At 40.0% G+C, this 17,091-nt stretch overlaps 1 protein-coding gene across 4 annotated transcripts in view; it reads right to left on the reverse strand.

Annotated features, from left to right (window-relative positions):
• Positions 1-17,091, reverse strand: part of DYNC1I1 (dynein cytoplasmic 1 intermediate chain 1) — a 314,400-nt gene that overhangs the window by 61,854 nt on the left and 235,455 nt on the right. For all 4 annotated transcript variants that reach the window (XM_040472606.1, XM_040472609.1, XM_040472607.1 and 1 more), the window contains 3 exons: positions 10,307-10,453; positions 6,023-6,136; positions 3,409-3,542 (listed from right to left, as the gene is read on the reverse strand). In XM_040472606.1, coding sequence (XP_040328540.1) covers positions 3,409-3,542; positions 6,023-6,136; positions 10,307-10,453 — 395 coding nt within the window. The remainder of the gene's footprint in view (positions 1-3,408; positions 3,543-6,022; positions 6,137-10,306; positions 10,454-17,091) is intronic.

Consider the following 17,091-nt stretch of genomic DNA (forward strand, 5'->3'; position numbering starts at 1 on the left):
CATCGTTGGTATAGCACATCAATGGAAAACATACATACTTTTTTATCTCAGAAGCTTTCATATTTATTTAATAAGACTCTTATGATGACATTGGGCACACATTCCATTTTAACTCCTTTGGGAACCCCATTGGCTACAAAACTCCACATATCCTTGTATACTTGCATTTATCTTTTCAAGGGAATTTCTTAAATAAAGTTGACTATCTGAAAAGGTGCTATTTTGTGGAACCCCTTGCCCACCACAATATGATATGCAAAACTTCAATGTGATACTTAGAAAATAATGTTTTTGCTAAAAGAAGTTTTCAAGTCTATGAAATATAACTTCTATAAGGGCTGGTGCCTGTTTTTTCTTGTTGCCAAGTGTTTGGCATAGAGTATGTGATCAATAAATATTCGTTGAAAGAAACCATAAAGGAAAATAGACAAACATAGGCCTTCCCTCCCCACCCACCAAAAAAAAAAGAAGCACACTTGAGAAGTAGTGATACACATTTTGAAAGTTATCCGAGGACATATGTCGCTTATTTAACTAAGCTGGGATTATTTCCAGCCCTGTTATCACACAGTAGTCTGCACATAATCATACCCACTTAAAAAATATACCAGAAATTCTGGATTTTAAAAATCTATGTGCATGAGGTTATAAATATGACAAATACTTAGGGATTGTGGAATCTAAATATTATGTCAAGAAGAGCGAAATGAATTAAGTTATTAAAACATTTGCGTTTCTGGAGCACCAATAAATGTCAGTGTGCTCAGCAAAATCTGAAATCATGAGAAAATGCTACAGTGCATGTTCCATGTAACAGGCACTCAAAAATTATTCCCAGTGAAACTGCTAACAGCAGTTCCACACGTGATCATTTAAACTGTTCTAAAGAACACGAGGAACTGATCTTTGAAGTGGCCCCTGGTGAGACTCCACTTGCTCTTAACAGCATCCTGAAAGAGTTTATAGGGTGCAAAATGAGGACCTTATTTAATTTATGGAAGTGGATTTTCACCTTCTCTATGTTAGTTGAAAAATAGAAATCTCCCACCACTCCCCCGTAGCCCTATGTGACCCATTTAAAATTACTAAGCCAAATTCTTGCTATGTTACAACTTTATTAAGATCTGTATTTTAGGGGCGCCTGGGTGGCGCAGTCGGTTAAGCGTCCAACTTCAGCCAGGTCACGATCTCGCGGTCCGTGAGTTCGAGCCCCGCGTTGGGCTCTGGGCTGATGGCTCAGAGTCCGGAGCCTGTTTCCGATTCTGTGTCTCCCTCTCTCTCTGCCCCTCCCCCATTCATGCTCTGTCTCTCTCTGTCCCAAAAATAAATAAACGTTGAAAAAAAAAATTAAAAAAAAAAAAGATCTGTATTTTATATTTCAGATGGATGGACCAATGTAAGAAGCAAAATCAAGCTCGTTGTAAAAAGATTTGTGGTTTTTACCTTGGGTACCCTTCTTTGGAACCATAGTGCATATTCTGATTGTGTTTAAAAAGGACAATAGCCACAGAGCAAAAATGTTCATCATGTAAAACAGTATTCACATCAGAGAAACTAAAAAAGAAAAAAAAAAAAAACCCTGAAGGTTATCAATGAACATGTTCCGTAGCCTTCAGATAATTAAGGTCCTGAATTTCGCCACCGGAACCTATATGCCTGTTGATTCTAATAAATGTGTAGATAGACCTGTGACTCCATAGTTGGTCCACAGCACTCTCTGTGCCTCTCTCATGCCACGTATGACATTCTACCTGTATGGCAGATATTTGTGCATTTATCTTTCCCACTATCATCACTTTCTTGAAGGCAGAAACCAGGTTTAAATAATGTCTGCATGCCTGGAAGCATCGAGCGATGCGCTTTGTTCAAAGTAGGTGTGCTGCGAATGTTTGCATGAATGAACAATTTTATCAGATCTTTTTATGCTCTCATAAAACCTTAATGCATGGTTTTCGTCAGTTTTATGGGCATGGAACCATGAGGCATATCTTCCTACTCATCTTTAAATCATGTGAGCAGGGGAAATACTGCTTGTTGCTATGTGTAGAACAGTAGGAGCGTCACAGCTCATATTGTGTGAATGGAAGAATCACACCACTTATCGCTTCTACAAATCACAAAAACACAGGAGTATAAACTTGGAACAATTTCTGATTTCTCATTAAATCTAAATAGCCTGGGCTGAGTAGAAGAGATGAAAAATCAATTGAATTAGAACTCCTAAAGTGAAAGAAAATTAAGCACCAGGGCGAACACAGCGAACCTTTCAAGAGATGGTGAAGCCACTCATTAAGCCTTGCATGCAATTTTACAATAATTCTAATTATTGGATTCTACTTCATCCTGATGGTTTTCCAGGGGCATTTGCCGATCTCTCAACCAAGGCCGAATTCTTATCACTTACAAACTTCATGGTGACTTGTATCTCATACCATTCCAGCCTCCCTGAAGGGGAGGAAAAGCCCCAAGGCATTTCTCTATATTATTTGGGGACTGTCATTTCTCTATGCTCCATATAGATTTTTAGCTCCTCACATACCATGTGTCAGGCCCCGGGCAGAAAATCAATGATGAAATGGAAAGAGTTTAGTAAGAGAAAAATGGCAAATGAATGAATAGTTGAAATAAAATGCAATTAATGGATTGTAGAAGCAGGTATAAAAATATACAAAATAGCAAACCTATCTTACAGCCCGTGGTCCCATCTAATTTATTCTACTTAAATGTTCTCTATAGTACTATCATCTTAAGCCACATATTTCCTTGTGTATTAGTTTATTGTCTTTCACCCTCAATCAGAATATGATCTCCACTTCTGTTTCTTTCCTTACCGCATCCTCATGATGTAAACGTGCTGGGCACATGGAAGGTTCTTAGTAAGAATTCCTTGAGGACATGAGTGAATGAAAGGAATGAAAATTCTGTGAAGCCGTAAAGGAGGAAGTGGTTTTGTCTGCTTAAGAGAGTCAGGAGAGGCTTCAGTGTGGAAGGACCTCTGCTCTGGCTCTTGAAGTCCAAGGTGTTAATCAGGCCAAAAAGAGAGAAGTGCCAGACCTGACGGAAGAAATGGAGTGTGGGGACATACGGAGGTGTGTGGGATAAGCAATATTTGGGGGCTGTCATCCCTGGTGTGTGCGTGGCTGGTGCCTGGAGGCTGAGGCTTGCAAGGGTCTTACATGATATGCTAAGAAGCTTGGACCTTTTTCCTCAAGGCCTGTGAACCATCCAAGGCTCACTGTGGTTAATGATCAGAGCAGATGGATGCCATAAGGTAACAGAAACTTGAGGTGTGCTTTGTATGCCTGCAGATATCGCCTTTCTCATAACGCAAGGTGGTTATAATCCAGAATGCGATAACAGACTTTCGGAAATGAGAAACACGTCATCAGTAAGAAAACACAAAATCACCTTCCATGACGGCAGGCTGTGTAGACCGTACCCTCCTCACTGCCAACCACGAAGTTATTGACGTCTCCCGTCGGGAAAGCCATTCCGGTAACAGCCACAGGCTTGGACTTATTGTACACCAGCTCCATGCTCTCCTACCAAAACACGGCGTGGTTATATTCCTTCTGTCAACTCCTTGCCATGCCAAAGACAGCATGGAAAAATCATTTGGCTAAGTCGTCTGTTTGCTTTTCACACAGCGTTACAAAAGACCCTGGCTGTGCCAGAAACCACGCTTTACTGCCCCTGACATTCATGCTTCTGTGTATCTCTGGTTTCAGGCCGGCTGGATCTCATCAGCGTGTGCTGCTGCTTCTTAAGTCAGGCAGAGATGACAGGTGAGAATTTCAAAACTAATGGTGCAGAAACTAAAGATAATACTGTAATGGTTACACTTGTCAGCCCCAGGCTTTAATAAAACACACAATACCCTTGTATTTACAAACATTTTCAAAATCAATTGTTCGTGAGAATACACGTGTATTAATATCAGATGTACTAAGCATATTGTCAAAGCAGGAGTGTGTGTCCTCCATGGACTAAAACCAGAAAGTTGTCAGTCAAGTCATAAAAAACAGATTTCAAAGGGGACACGATTTCATGAAGGGCAACCGTTGGGTGTATAGGCTATATGCCTACAGAGGACGGTATTTAAATAAGTCTTTAAAATAACAAAGGAAAGCCTTTATTTTATCTAAGATTATTTTCAAAATCAGGAATCCATGTATCTTAAGAGACATTCTGCTGAATGAAGTTTAATGACAGTGAAGAGTAATTAAGTGTAACCAACATCCCTAAATGTTTCTGGCTATTTACATCAAAACAGCCTACTTTGTGTACCTGAAGTAATTTTAAAAAATCATTCTAGGGGATCATGCCATTATAGTTGCTAAGGAGTTTAGTCTTTTTGTGCAAACGAATAAGCCAGGTTGTCTTAGCCAAGGAATCCAGAAATTGGCTGCGTGTGCTAACGGTCTGGGTAGATGGTGTGGTCATGTGACATGCTCGCAGTACATGAGATCCACACACATAGTGAGCGCATCAGGGAGGGGGCATTATGACAATACAGAAAACGGAACCATCCAGTGGTCTGCTCCATTGCTAAAATTAGCAGCAGGAAAGGTATGGTCTCTCAGTCACCCACTTGGAACACAGAGGGACCAGGGTGACGACTGGATTCTGTCTGCTTGCCATCCATGGATATACCATGAAGCTTTCAATCTCTGTACCAGGACAGGAGTCTGTAGGCATGCTAAAATTAATAAGAACCATCTTGTATCCCCTGTACGACTGGTTTTAACTTAAACAAGTACACATTTAATCAGCCAAATGGGCAATTAAAAATTCCTAACTAGAGGGTTCACTCTTATATCTGTTTGTAATCTCCATGCTTTTAAAAGCAGAGAACATATTGCTGAGAATTTTAAGACAAAGCTATAAAATACCCACACACAACTCCCAACTTGTATAATGGTAATGCTTAGTCAGAATAGATGAACTTAAATAGTAAGGAGCCTATTAGCTCTCTCTCCCCCACCCCAAATTATAAAAAGAATTTACTTAGTCTTAATATTCTCCACATCTGTATTTTTGGAGACTTATAGGAGGTTGTTTATGGTTTCCACATTTCCTTATGTGTCTTGAAACTCCAATGTCTTCGAAAATTGGGAGGCAGACATTCTAGGGTCATTATTCCAGGAAAGGGAATAGGAATGTTAAAATTTCGAATTATCTCCTAGATATGTTTATAATTTTCCTGATGTTTCCTCACATTTTTGTCAAAGTCTCTAACAGTAAACTCTTCTCTGTGTTTTTAGTTGGAGGACAATGAACTATGTTTTTTCCCATAAAGAAATGTGGACAGAGTGTGTCTATGCATGTGTGTATGTGTGCATGCATGCATCTTGAATACATAGATATATTCTGCAAGTTGCATTTCGATGGCTCCCTGCAGTGGTCTCTTACCCTTGTGCTTATTTGTTTGGTTTCCATTACTGTAATCAGTAGTGGTTTGGACATTTTGGAACATTTTCATTTTCAACTTCTCATTTGTTGAGCAAGGAATGGCAGGAGCCATCCTAACAAACATTCCAGAGGAGAAAACAGATGGTTGGACAAATTCTTCATACACACAGGCATCCGTCTAGGCTAAGGATGCAAGCAAGGGCTTGGGTTTCTGTTTTGTGGGGATACCTTTCCTTCAAGGCAAGTGCCCTTAAGGGATTGCTTTGTGGAGCTCCAACTTCGTTTGCATTTGTTTAACAATGCTTTAGGGTAAGTACAATTCATACCACAGGCAACTTCTATAATTACTATGCTTTAAAATGGATTATTTCATTTTCACTTGAAACTGACCTAAGGATTAACGTATTACAATAATTACATGATTTGTGGTAAAGGAAATGGGTTTTGGCTTCGGGAGGAGACTGCTGAAAGCAGGCCCCACTCTTTCAAGTGCATCCATTGGTTTTAGCTCCCATAGGATGTGAGGGTTTGGCTTTTAGGAACTATGTTCCATTAGGCAAGTATCTCTTTTAGCCAGGATGCTCTTATGTGTAGGGGAAAACAAACCCACCTGTGGAGTTGAGAGCATGTCCAGGCTCCAGGAACACATTTTACCATCGGTAGAGACAGTGATGAGGTTATGAGCATTCTGGGTCCCAACAACATTTACACAGTACACGGGATGCTGCAAAAACATAAACATGGAGGATTAGACGCCAATCCAGGAGGAAATGCTTACGCTGAAGTGTCAAACACATTACTCTAAAACAAGGATTAAAGGGTGACATAAGCCTACAATAATACAAGCCTCAGGTCATTTGCCACTTTTGATTTGAACCTGATTTCTTTCTAAAAGCTCTGGCATCAACATGTAGTAGTGGAAATACTTACCAAGCTTCACCTTGCTCAGTCAGAGGCGGTCCAACAGAGCCAAAGGAAGCTGCAGCCAATGATGACTGATGGGGCAGAAGCAGCACATAGTTTGGCTTCTAAGCTCACCATGAGTGATGAAAACAGACAGCTTTCAAAAGAGTGGAACTATTGACTTTTGGAAGGAATATGTGTTACTAAATCTGGAGTTTAATGCATTCTAGTCACCGTGCCAAACATTTGTTAACATTCTTTATAAAAAGTGGTTAATATTCATCAGCCTCTTTAATTTGAGGGGGAGATATTGGTAGCAGGACTTACTGGCACAGTGCACCTCGTGATAAAATTAGGTTCTTTTATGTTACTGCAAAATCTAGGATAATGATAGATTTATTTTTCAAAATATCATCTGGGCTACTATGGAGGCTTCGAGTTGGCCAGGGCCTTGATAAAAGTCACTTATACATCCCGGGAATCATAAGCAAGATGCTCTTACCTCCTGTCATAACTCTAGCAGGCAATCCCCACTCTGTAGAATCCTAAATGGTAAGCTAAAATCATTTGCAGCTGCACATTAAATACTAAATGGAAGGTTAGCATAAGCAGAACCTAGCAGTAATGTGGGTTAGATTTCAGGCAGTTTAGCCATCACGGGCCAAACCACAACTTAGTTGGTGCCTCTCTGTGCAAATAGCTGACAGCCTAAGTCTTACTCTTGATGAGTTACTGTCCATAATACCTAGCCACAATGACAATGAAACAATCTTTAATATTGGAAAGTTGATATTATATACAGGATGGTTCCCAAACTATTATTATCATATAAACTCCTGGTCAGAAGGAGTCATAATAATCATTGAGGACAGCTACTCATTTGTCTCCACCAAGAGGTGGATCCAAACTCTTCTGAAACACCTTTCTCAAGGGTAACCAGTTTTTTGCCCTGATTCCTGGGGAGTTCTTCTTTCCACTACTGGGGATAAAGAAAGCTCAAGGAGATACTTTAGTTCAGTGCCCTCTGGGATCCTACAGATCAAGTCCAAACAATATTTATAGACTGTTGTTTTCTCACCCCTCCCTTCTAGTCTTATCTAACTCAGACTAATCATCACCAATTCCTCCAATGGTTCTCAAGTACCTGGCTTTCAGGCTTTCAGTTCCCTCCTCATCCTGGTCACTCTCTTTTGAATATGTTATATTTTGTCTGAGCTCCTCTTACAGTGAAGTTATGAGAAAGAAACACAAATGTCGACCTATATTCTGGCCAAGAGAATACAGAAATCTAGGGAGTGTTGAATTGTCACCTCTCATATGATAAAAAGTACACCAGTGGTATTGTATGCTAAGATTACATTTGCTTTTTTGGCAACTGTGTCATCCTCTCTTTTACCATGCTGATGGGCATCCAACTAAATAAACCCCTAGGTCTTATCCACACCATATTCCTGCAGAAATTTTCAATCAGCTTTGGTGGATGTGGACAGTGGTGAGTACGGCAGGGATCTGAAACTCAATGGTATCTTGATCAGGTCTCTAAATTTCAAGAGGACCGACTGGTTGTGGGACTGTGGACAAGGGTTTTTCCCAAGCCTCTGGTGTGTGCAAAACCTGCAGCAGTGAGCATTCAAACTCAAGGCCCAAGTCACACAGCATTCAAATCAACTAGGAGAATGGAAGAAACAAATTTTCACCTAAAAACAGCAGACAGAAGAATGGAAGGGGAGGTCCAAACACTGTTATGAATCTGAAATCCACCTAGTGTTTTTCAGCAAGAGTCCAATGGGGTTTCTTGGTTAACCACCAAGCATCAACGCAAAGCACTAAAATCCTAGTGGACTGGGACTCCTAAGGGTGCGTATAGAAGGGAAAGGAAAGCATCTAGAAGAATGTATAGAGCCAACTGCCTGGAGTAAGAATGTGCATGGTAGCCCCTCCCTGGCTTTAATCAGTACTACTGGCCTGTGCTTTCATGAGTAATAAAACTTGGCTTAAAAGAAAAGAGAGAGATGTAAAGAAACCAGAAGTAGACACGTGGGCATGCCTACACACACACACACACACACACACACACACACACACACACAACTCTATTTAATGGAAAGAAAAAAACTCAATGCTACAGCTCATTTTTCCAGTATAGATGCCAGATTGTTTTTATTTATTTAAGGAATAAACTTACTGTGTGGCAGAAGGGTTTTGCTTTAATTAGGATTTCCTGTTGTCCCAAATGCATATGTGTGGTGGGTGTGAAAGGAAATTAGTAATCTGTGGCAGGCTTCTTTTTCCTTAACCACTTTTGATCCTGGTACCAATCAGCCAGGCATTAGTGGAAGTTGAAAGGCAGTCACAAAATTAACTGTGCCCTTTTAGCTATGGATTCAACAAAATGCAGCAAAAGAGGAAAAAAAAGTTTTCTTTTCAAACAGAAATATGTTACTGTTTGATAATAATAGTATTTAAATTTTTTAATGTTTACTTATTTATTTTGGGGGAAAGAGAGAGAGAGCGAGAGAGAGAGCTCTCACAAGTGGGGAAGGGTCAGAGAAACAGGGAGAGAGAGAATCTCAAGGAGGCTCTGTGCTGTCAGCGCACAGCCCAATGCCAGGCTCCATCTCACGAACAGTGAGATCATGATCTGAGCTGAAAGCAAGAGTTGGACGCTTAACCGATTGAGCCACCCAGGTGCCCGATAATAATCGTATTTTAGCTGTGATGATCATATCTTAAGTTACTTGAAAAAGAAAGCTTAACTCTTTGGAAGAGCTCCTGGATATGGATTTTCCCCAAAAGCTTATTGCTGTAACATTTGGATTTATAATATTTGCAATTTCACAAGATAGGCTCATAAACACACCAGATATGCACATACAGCCAGGAAGAGGATTCATGCTACTTGAGCAAACACCTGTATCAAGCCGTCTTCTCCTGGGTCACAATTTTCTGTTATTAGTTTGGAGAAATGGGGTAGGCAAGAGCAATTTTCCAAGATTCCCAAGAACTAGTTTCACCTGCATGTGTCTCAGGCCCAAGTCAATCAGAATTAGGGCTGACTTGGTATTTGTCACTTCCCATTGTCAATCTTACAAGAATGGAAGAATTTTCCTCTCCATGGTCTTAGCTAAAGCAGCTCCAGTCCTTTTTTAAAGCTAGAATGGTTTTGAGGCCAGCTGATGAAACAAATGAGGCGACCACATTAAGGAAATTGAAACAATAGTAGAGCTGTATTTTTGGGCATAATTTGGGCATTTCAGAGAAAGAACATCAGTTACTCTGAATGTCAAGGTAGCAAGGATTGATGGAGACATGCCTGTCTTCTCATTCCTCTTAACAACTGCTAAACACACCTGTCATTCTCTTAAAGGAAATGACAGAGTAGTTGTCTTATGAACACTATACTGAACCTCTTCTGCTAAATTGTGGGTAATGGTTTTGAGATGTTGACTTTTAACCCGAGGGATTATATTGTCACTGTAGACTTTACCGTTGAAACTTACAACCATGCATTCCAGAATTTAAAGTCATAGCACTCCCTCAAATCACAAATGGAAAAGGACTGTTGGCAAAAGTCCCATATACCATCCCTCGGCATGAAATGCTTACTCCTCAGGGCTCATTTGAAAATACGAGTTTCCATGTTATACTGTTAACGTGAAGGGTTACTTTACAGCAATTTCACCGATGCCTCTTCCAAAGTTTCTCCCTGTGTCTTTTTCAGTTTTAATCCATCCTCACCTCACCGATGGTCTTTGGATCCAAAGAGATCCTTTAGATGTGCGGAAACTTGTAGACCATTAAGAGATTTTTTTTTTCCAAATTCAGTGCTTCCTTCGCCTACTTTTCACGCTGCTTTATTGGTCAGTCAGGTTACGGTCACTATAAATTACATACATTCTGGCTTGGAGTTACTGACCGCATCCGTACTTCCATCAGTCATCCCCTTACAGGGCTTGGGTGGCTGACAGGGAAGTGACAAAAGCTGACTTACAGTGTGTGCAGCAGCTGACAAGGGTGTCCTCTGCACTGGTGTCCTTCGATGACTGCGATTATCCCACAGGACAATCTGGCCCGAGTAAGTCCCACCAACCACCAAGTTGGGATGGAAACGAGCGAAGCACACTGACATCACAGAGGACTGGGAGGAGAAAGGGGGAGAAATGTGTACTGTGAAATGGTTGGAGAAGGCTTGTTTCTTCCTGAAGAGAAAACAGTTCATCACATCAACTCAACACATCCTGGAAAACAAAAAGCAGTTGTTAAATGCAAAATTAGTAGACCATTTTGTACCTAAATGCAGACTTTTTTCTTGAGAAGGTTGGTCAACGGTTACCCCTTGAAACTTGAAATTTGATGTCCTGGCCATGTCCTCAAATAGGCATAAAACCTATCTTATGTGCATCTTTGTTTTGTGGTATGTAAAGCTTGGTTTGTGGACACTTCCCATTTATCAATAAAATTGCATCAGAACAAATATTAATTCTCCACTAAAATCTTTACAAAGTAATTCTTTACTCTGAGGGCATGGCTACATGAAATTATACTATGTACAGTGTTGGCAAAGCCTCAAAGACTTTGAGACGTGGTGCTTTTTTGGGATTTTTGTTTTTGGCTTAATGTAGACTTCTAGGAAGTATACTGACCTCAGACTGATCAACTGGTTCCTCCCTAAATTCCCTCACCTCCCATGGGCATTCTCCTGACCTTAATCCTGCCCACTTCAGACAATTCTTAATGTTATTCTTTGCCCTATTTTAACAAAGTCAGGAGTGGATTTCAGTCCAACTCTACCAGGGCCTGTCATAGCATCACGAATGTGGTTTTTGAAATTCCACAAAAGACTACTGGACACTACATTATATAGGAAATTACTTAGGACCAGGATACACTTAAAATCAGGTTAAGTTGGCTGTTTCACATTTGTTAAAAAGTCCATTTTTATTCCCATAGAGCTTTCATGTTTGCATTTATTTATATGTGGAAGCAATTATTTTTAAGACATGCATTTCATCCTTCCAATTAAGTTCAATGAATGACCTTGTGTATAAGAAAGGCACTGTACCAGGCATAATGGGAATACAAAGGTAGTCATTGCCCTCAATAAACTTGCGCCCTGATAAAGGAAACTAAAAAGCATGCATGCTGATGACCAAAACTGCATTTGCTGCTAGTTCATACGTGCTAGTCCAAGCCTTCATATGAAATAGAAAAGGGTGCCTCTTTGCATAGACATAGTCACGTGGGAGAGGTGCCTGCCATGGCTAGTGAAGAGTGAGGTGGATCTTTGTCCTCACTTGTCCCTTGGGTTTGATATCCTTGCACAATTTGCACACACAAGTGTGTGAACGTGATTCATGCCATGACTAAATCACAGCAGCATGCGTGTGTGTGCATGTATGTCTTTGTGTGTGTGGGGGGGGGGAGGTGAGCGTGGAAGATTAGCTGGGAGAGGGGAGAAAAGAGGAGCGTGGAAAGAGTGGATGGTTCAAGAGACCTCATGAATGGGAATGAATCACCCCTTGAAATACAGGTGGAACACTCAGCACGTGGAGAGGAAAAGAAGCAGGCACTCCTGGGAGATGAGATGATAGGGAGAAGATTACAGGCACCCAAACAGAGGCTGGTGAACAGCCCACAGTCTTGTTTGGCTGGGAAGAAGGTTGCATGGTAGAGGCAGACGGTAGGGAATGTGGCTCAAAAGGCCACTCGGGCCAGACAAGAGAGGGCCTTGAATGGCAGGCACTGTTTGGAATTTTTCCCACGAGCAACAGTGAGAAATCACAGCATTCTGAAGAAAAATGGGAGAGGATCAAAGGTTGTAGCTGATAAGCCAGCAAAGTAGGAAAGTGAATGAAAAAACATTATGATCTTTTCCTGACTGGGAAGCTAGACATCCATTTCTAAAAAGATCAGATCGACTATCAACCTAACTCTTCCTTGTCTGAAGCAGCCTCAGCTACGCTGAGGTAGAATAAAGAATGCAGACTATTTTTCAGTGTCATGTTTTCCTAGTTTGAATGATTTTCAGTTCCAATTCCTTGAACACGATTAGATGGAGAACATGCTTGTGCCCCAATCTGGTTTTCATAAAGTTCAAGAATAACTCTCAATAATGATACTGAATTAAAGAAAAAGAAAATAATGCTGGTCAGCTTCTTGTTTTACACATCCCACAGAAACGATTCTTAGTTTTCAACTGATGAAATTCTTATGTTGTTTGAGCTATGTTGGAAACATTTTCTTTAAAGCTTCAGACTTAAAATTATCCAGGTGGTATCAGCAACTGAATTTACCAAAGCTCCAATCAATATGGATAAAGGAATACCATTAAATTAGGAAAATCTAGAACTCAACCACTTGATTGCTTTTGTGTTTGAGTTAATTCCCAGCAAACACTGTTCCAAACTTTGAACAGTTTGCTAAGAGACTAAACTAGAGAAAAGTAAGCAGTGGATGTTCTTCTACGAAACTGAAACGCATAGTTGTCAATCACCTAGAATCCAACTCCGGGAAGTGAGAATGCTTTCTAATTCCTACTTTTTCATTCATTCACTTGTTTTTCATTCATTCATTCATTCATTCACTCATTCATTCATCAAACACAATGATGCCCACTGAGTACTAATGAAACCATTTCAAAAAATTTTAAATGTGATAAAAACTCCCACTCTTGAAATCAGAATTCTATTTGCATTTGACAAAAAGTCAAATTCATGCTAAACAGAGTCACAATCCCTTAGAGCCCTGGAGTTCTGCTACCAGAGTCTACTTTGTTTTGCTGCAAATCAATCTTTACAACATCTCCATGAGGAAAAAGAGTAGACACATTTATTTTTATATTTGGAAGATTAGAAATGGAAGAGTAGTTATGTGATTGTCAATTTCACTTATATTTTAAGCTCCATACATTAATTATAATATGCATTCTACATATTATAGACTATAAAGGTTCAAAACAGATCTCCAGGGTATGCTACACTTGACATACTATCATTCATATGGAAACACTAAGGCAGTATGATCTCAATTATCTAGATGTAAAGTTTAAAATTTAGTCATTTCTTGAGATGTTTTTAAGTGCCCCAATGTTTGATGTAATGGTGACAAACATTTGGATGATTGACTGAATTTTTTTATTTTTCATCCAAATGTTTAGGTTCTGTCAGTCACATGGGAACAGTCCCCTATTTGCAGAGAAAGCTCTTCTTCTTATTTGGAAAGTCTGCATCAACCCCGAGGAATAAAGTCTTGGAAAAACCCCTGTGATCTCCTGCTCTTCGTACAGCTCCTGATCTACTTGTTGTTCCCAATTGTCTTGGAATTTATTGACTGTCAGCATAGACAGCAAAGGATGATATCATCCTGTCAGTTATATCGATTTGGTAAAGGGTAAAAACAGCATTCCAGAAGCATTGACTGACACTATTAAAATACGTGGGTTTTCTTGTTGTTCTCATTTGCACACTACATTTTCTGAAGACATATTTTATGGAAAACATTATCAATAATATTAATGTTACTTTAAAAAATGTCATCACTTTCCTAAGCATTTAAAATTTTGTAATTAATTCAGTTATTCAGGGTCATAATAAAGTGCTATTAAGTTGTATGGTAAATACAATTTAGACAAGCAAAATTAATTGAAAACAAGAAGCTTCCCTACCTTGTTATTCTTAGTTTTATAAGAATATGTAACTATATAGATATTTTTGGAGTTTTAACTTATTACTTATTTTATTTTATTCTTTAACATATAAGAGGCTTAGATTTATTTTGAGAAACAGCATATGCCTTTAAACATTCAAATCAAGTAGTTTACACGAGTGGAAAAATAGTGCTAAAGTTGATGAGAATTTCTGGATAATGTTAATGTCTAATCAGTATAAGTTTTTCTGACACCACAGTCGAATGTTTTTATAAAGCCAGTGATTTCATCAATATGGCTCAGAAATATGATTAACTAGTTACTAGTATGTTAAAAACTTGATGTAAAACTGGTGAGTGTGACCTGATATATTCCAACACAGGTGACACAGAGACAGTATCACACCAGGAACCACTGTATCCAAGGGGGCAAGCACCACATTTTGATTATTTCTGTATCATAGTTCCATCAAATCAGGACAAGCAAGGTTTTGAGACTATGTTTTAAGGATCAGGGCGTCTCTAGTGACAGGTTCTGGTTTCCTACGCAGACATGGCAGCCCAGATGGTCCTGGGGAAACTTTATTTTTCAATCTTGAGCAGACCGCATGGTTACTGGCGGTCCCCGCAAAGGCAGCCTCTTCCCCTATGCCTGTTGCCACACGTTCACTTGCACACGAGCTGACCCACTATAAAGGATTCCATACCCTCATCATCTATTTCAAGAAAAGGCAGTTTGTGTTCCCCCATTCACAGGGTGAATTCAGAGACGAGACGGGTGGAGACGCCACTTTCAACGTCTCCCTTCACTCCCGACACACACAGCATCAATTGCAGTCGGCCCCAACCCCTCCTTCAGCGGCTCTGGGGGCTGTTTTCTATTTTATAGAGCTAATCCTGGCCAGTTGAGGGTCGGTACTTCCCCTTAACCACAGACCCAGATGCCCAGGGCAAACAGCCTCTGGTCACTGTTGGTTGGGCAGCTTGCTCCTTATGTTCACGTTTGATACGGTTGCCCGAGTCCTTTTGTGTATGGCACCCTGCCCACTCCCCAGCCACCGTGCCTGGGTTGGTGGGGAGAGGGGTCCTGCATTCAAAAGCATCTCCTATTTCAAGTACCATCTCTTCTGGGGAGAGGTTGGTCCCAAGAGGGAATGGCCATATTGTTGCCATATGCTCTTTAATGGTGGCTGACATTTTATTTGCCTAAAAGCAAATGCTTAACTGTCAGAGGGCTGTGAGGCAGACAGATCAGATGCTTCTGGCTACTAGTGAGCTAGAATATATTTCTGCAAGTACCTAAGAAACCCACAAAGATATTTCTTTTGTTAATGAAAACACGCATAATTAGAGAAAACTGCTGTCGAAAACCCCTCTTACAGGCAATCATGTAGCACCAGGCATCTGACAACATGGAAGGTGTGAAGGTGGTAAAGCCAAGACATGAGTCATGAATTGGGCACTTAACTTTAATTGAAATGAAGGAACGGGTCTCTTTTCCTTTCAGAGCTCTCTTTTCTTTTGTCTAAGTCTCTATCCCAAGGTGCACAGTTCATTCATCTAAACTCTAAGAGTGACCATCTACTGAAAGTTCTCACCCCATTAGTAATGGAAGTGCCCAGGAGCAATGACTAAATGAGCTTGCTTGCTACCTCTTGACTCAGTTTATATGAAAAAAAAAAAAAAAAAAGCAGCTGATTTTAATATTTGATTTCCCAAAGATTAGGAACCTCTCATTATGATCATCTTTCCTATGATCCCTTGGGATTTTTGTACCTTTCAGTAGTGAGATGCTTCTGTGTACCAAGAGACAGACCTGGACTGTGTACTGAGAATACAAAGTTGGTGGACAAACCACAATGAGATGCCCACGAGGATGGCTATGATTTAAAAATGTTTGCATGTCAATTACACCTCAAAAAAGCTGGGGGTGGGGGGAACCAAAAAAAGGGGGAATACCAAGCACTGGTGAGGATATGGAGAAATGGGAACACTCACACAATACCAATAGGAATGTAACATAAGGCAGCCATTCTAGACAACATGCTGGCAGTTCTTGAACAAGTTAAACACAGAGTTAACATATGATCCAACAATTCCACTCCTCGGTATACACCTAAGATAACTGAAAACATCTGACAATGCAGAAACTTGTACACGCATGTTCACAGCAGCATTATTCATTATAGCCAAACAGTGCAAATAACCCAAACATCCATCAACTGAGGAGTAGATAAATAAAATGTGGTAAATCCATACCATGGAATATTAATCACAAATAAAAAGGGACACAGTACTGATACAGGCTATAAGATAGATGAACGTTGAAAGCATCATGCTAAGTGAGACAAGTCACAAAAGGCCACATATTGTATGATTCTATTTATACGAAATGTCCAGAATAGGCAGATTCATAGGGACAGAAAGCAGATCAGCGGTTGCTTAACATGGAGGTCAGGGGGACAATGGGGAGTGACTACTAATGGGCATAAGGTTTATTTTGAGGGTGATAAAAACTTTCTAGAATGATGTAGTGGTTATCGTGGCACAACTTGGGGAATACACTAAAAAAACCCCCCACTGAATTCTATACCTTAAAAGGGTGAATTTTATCTCAATTTTTAAAAGAGTTAGTGTGCAGACACCTTCTGATTTCATGGAGCTTACCAACCTTATTTCTTATCTTCGGGACAATTGTCTGGACTATTTTGATCATTCTTTCCTCAAACAAAGTTATTTGATTTTTTGTTTTTACTTCCCCTTGAACATTTCCTTCAATTTCTACTCTTTGAGAGGCACTGAGGTGGAAAGGGAGGGTTGGCACACTTGAAGTCCCTAAAGCTGACCTCCTGCTCTGACGCCTGCTAGCTGTGTGAATCTTCTAAGCCTTATTTTTTTTTATTTTGTGCACATTTTCAAATTATTTATTTAAAAAAAACTATGGTGAAATACACATAAAATTTATCATGCTAACCATTTAAAATTTTTTGTAATGTTTATTTATTTTTTAGAGAGAGAGAGAGAGAGAGAAAGAGAGAGACAGAAACTGAAGCAGGCTCCAGGCCCTGAGCTGTCAGCACAGAGCCTGATGCAGAGCTCGAACTCACGGACCGCGAGATCATGACCTGAGCC

This window comes from Herpailurus yagouaroundi, unplaced genomic scaffold (assembly GCF_014898765.1).
Source record: "Herpailurus yagouaroundi ecotype Mexico unplaced genomic scaffold, PumYag 100, whole genome shotgun sequence".
NCBI lineage: Eukaryota > Metazoa > Chordata > Mammalia > Carnivora > Felidae > Herpailurus > Herpailurus yagouaroundi.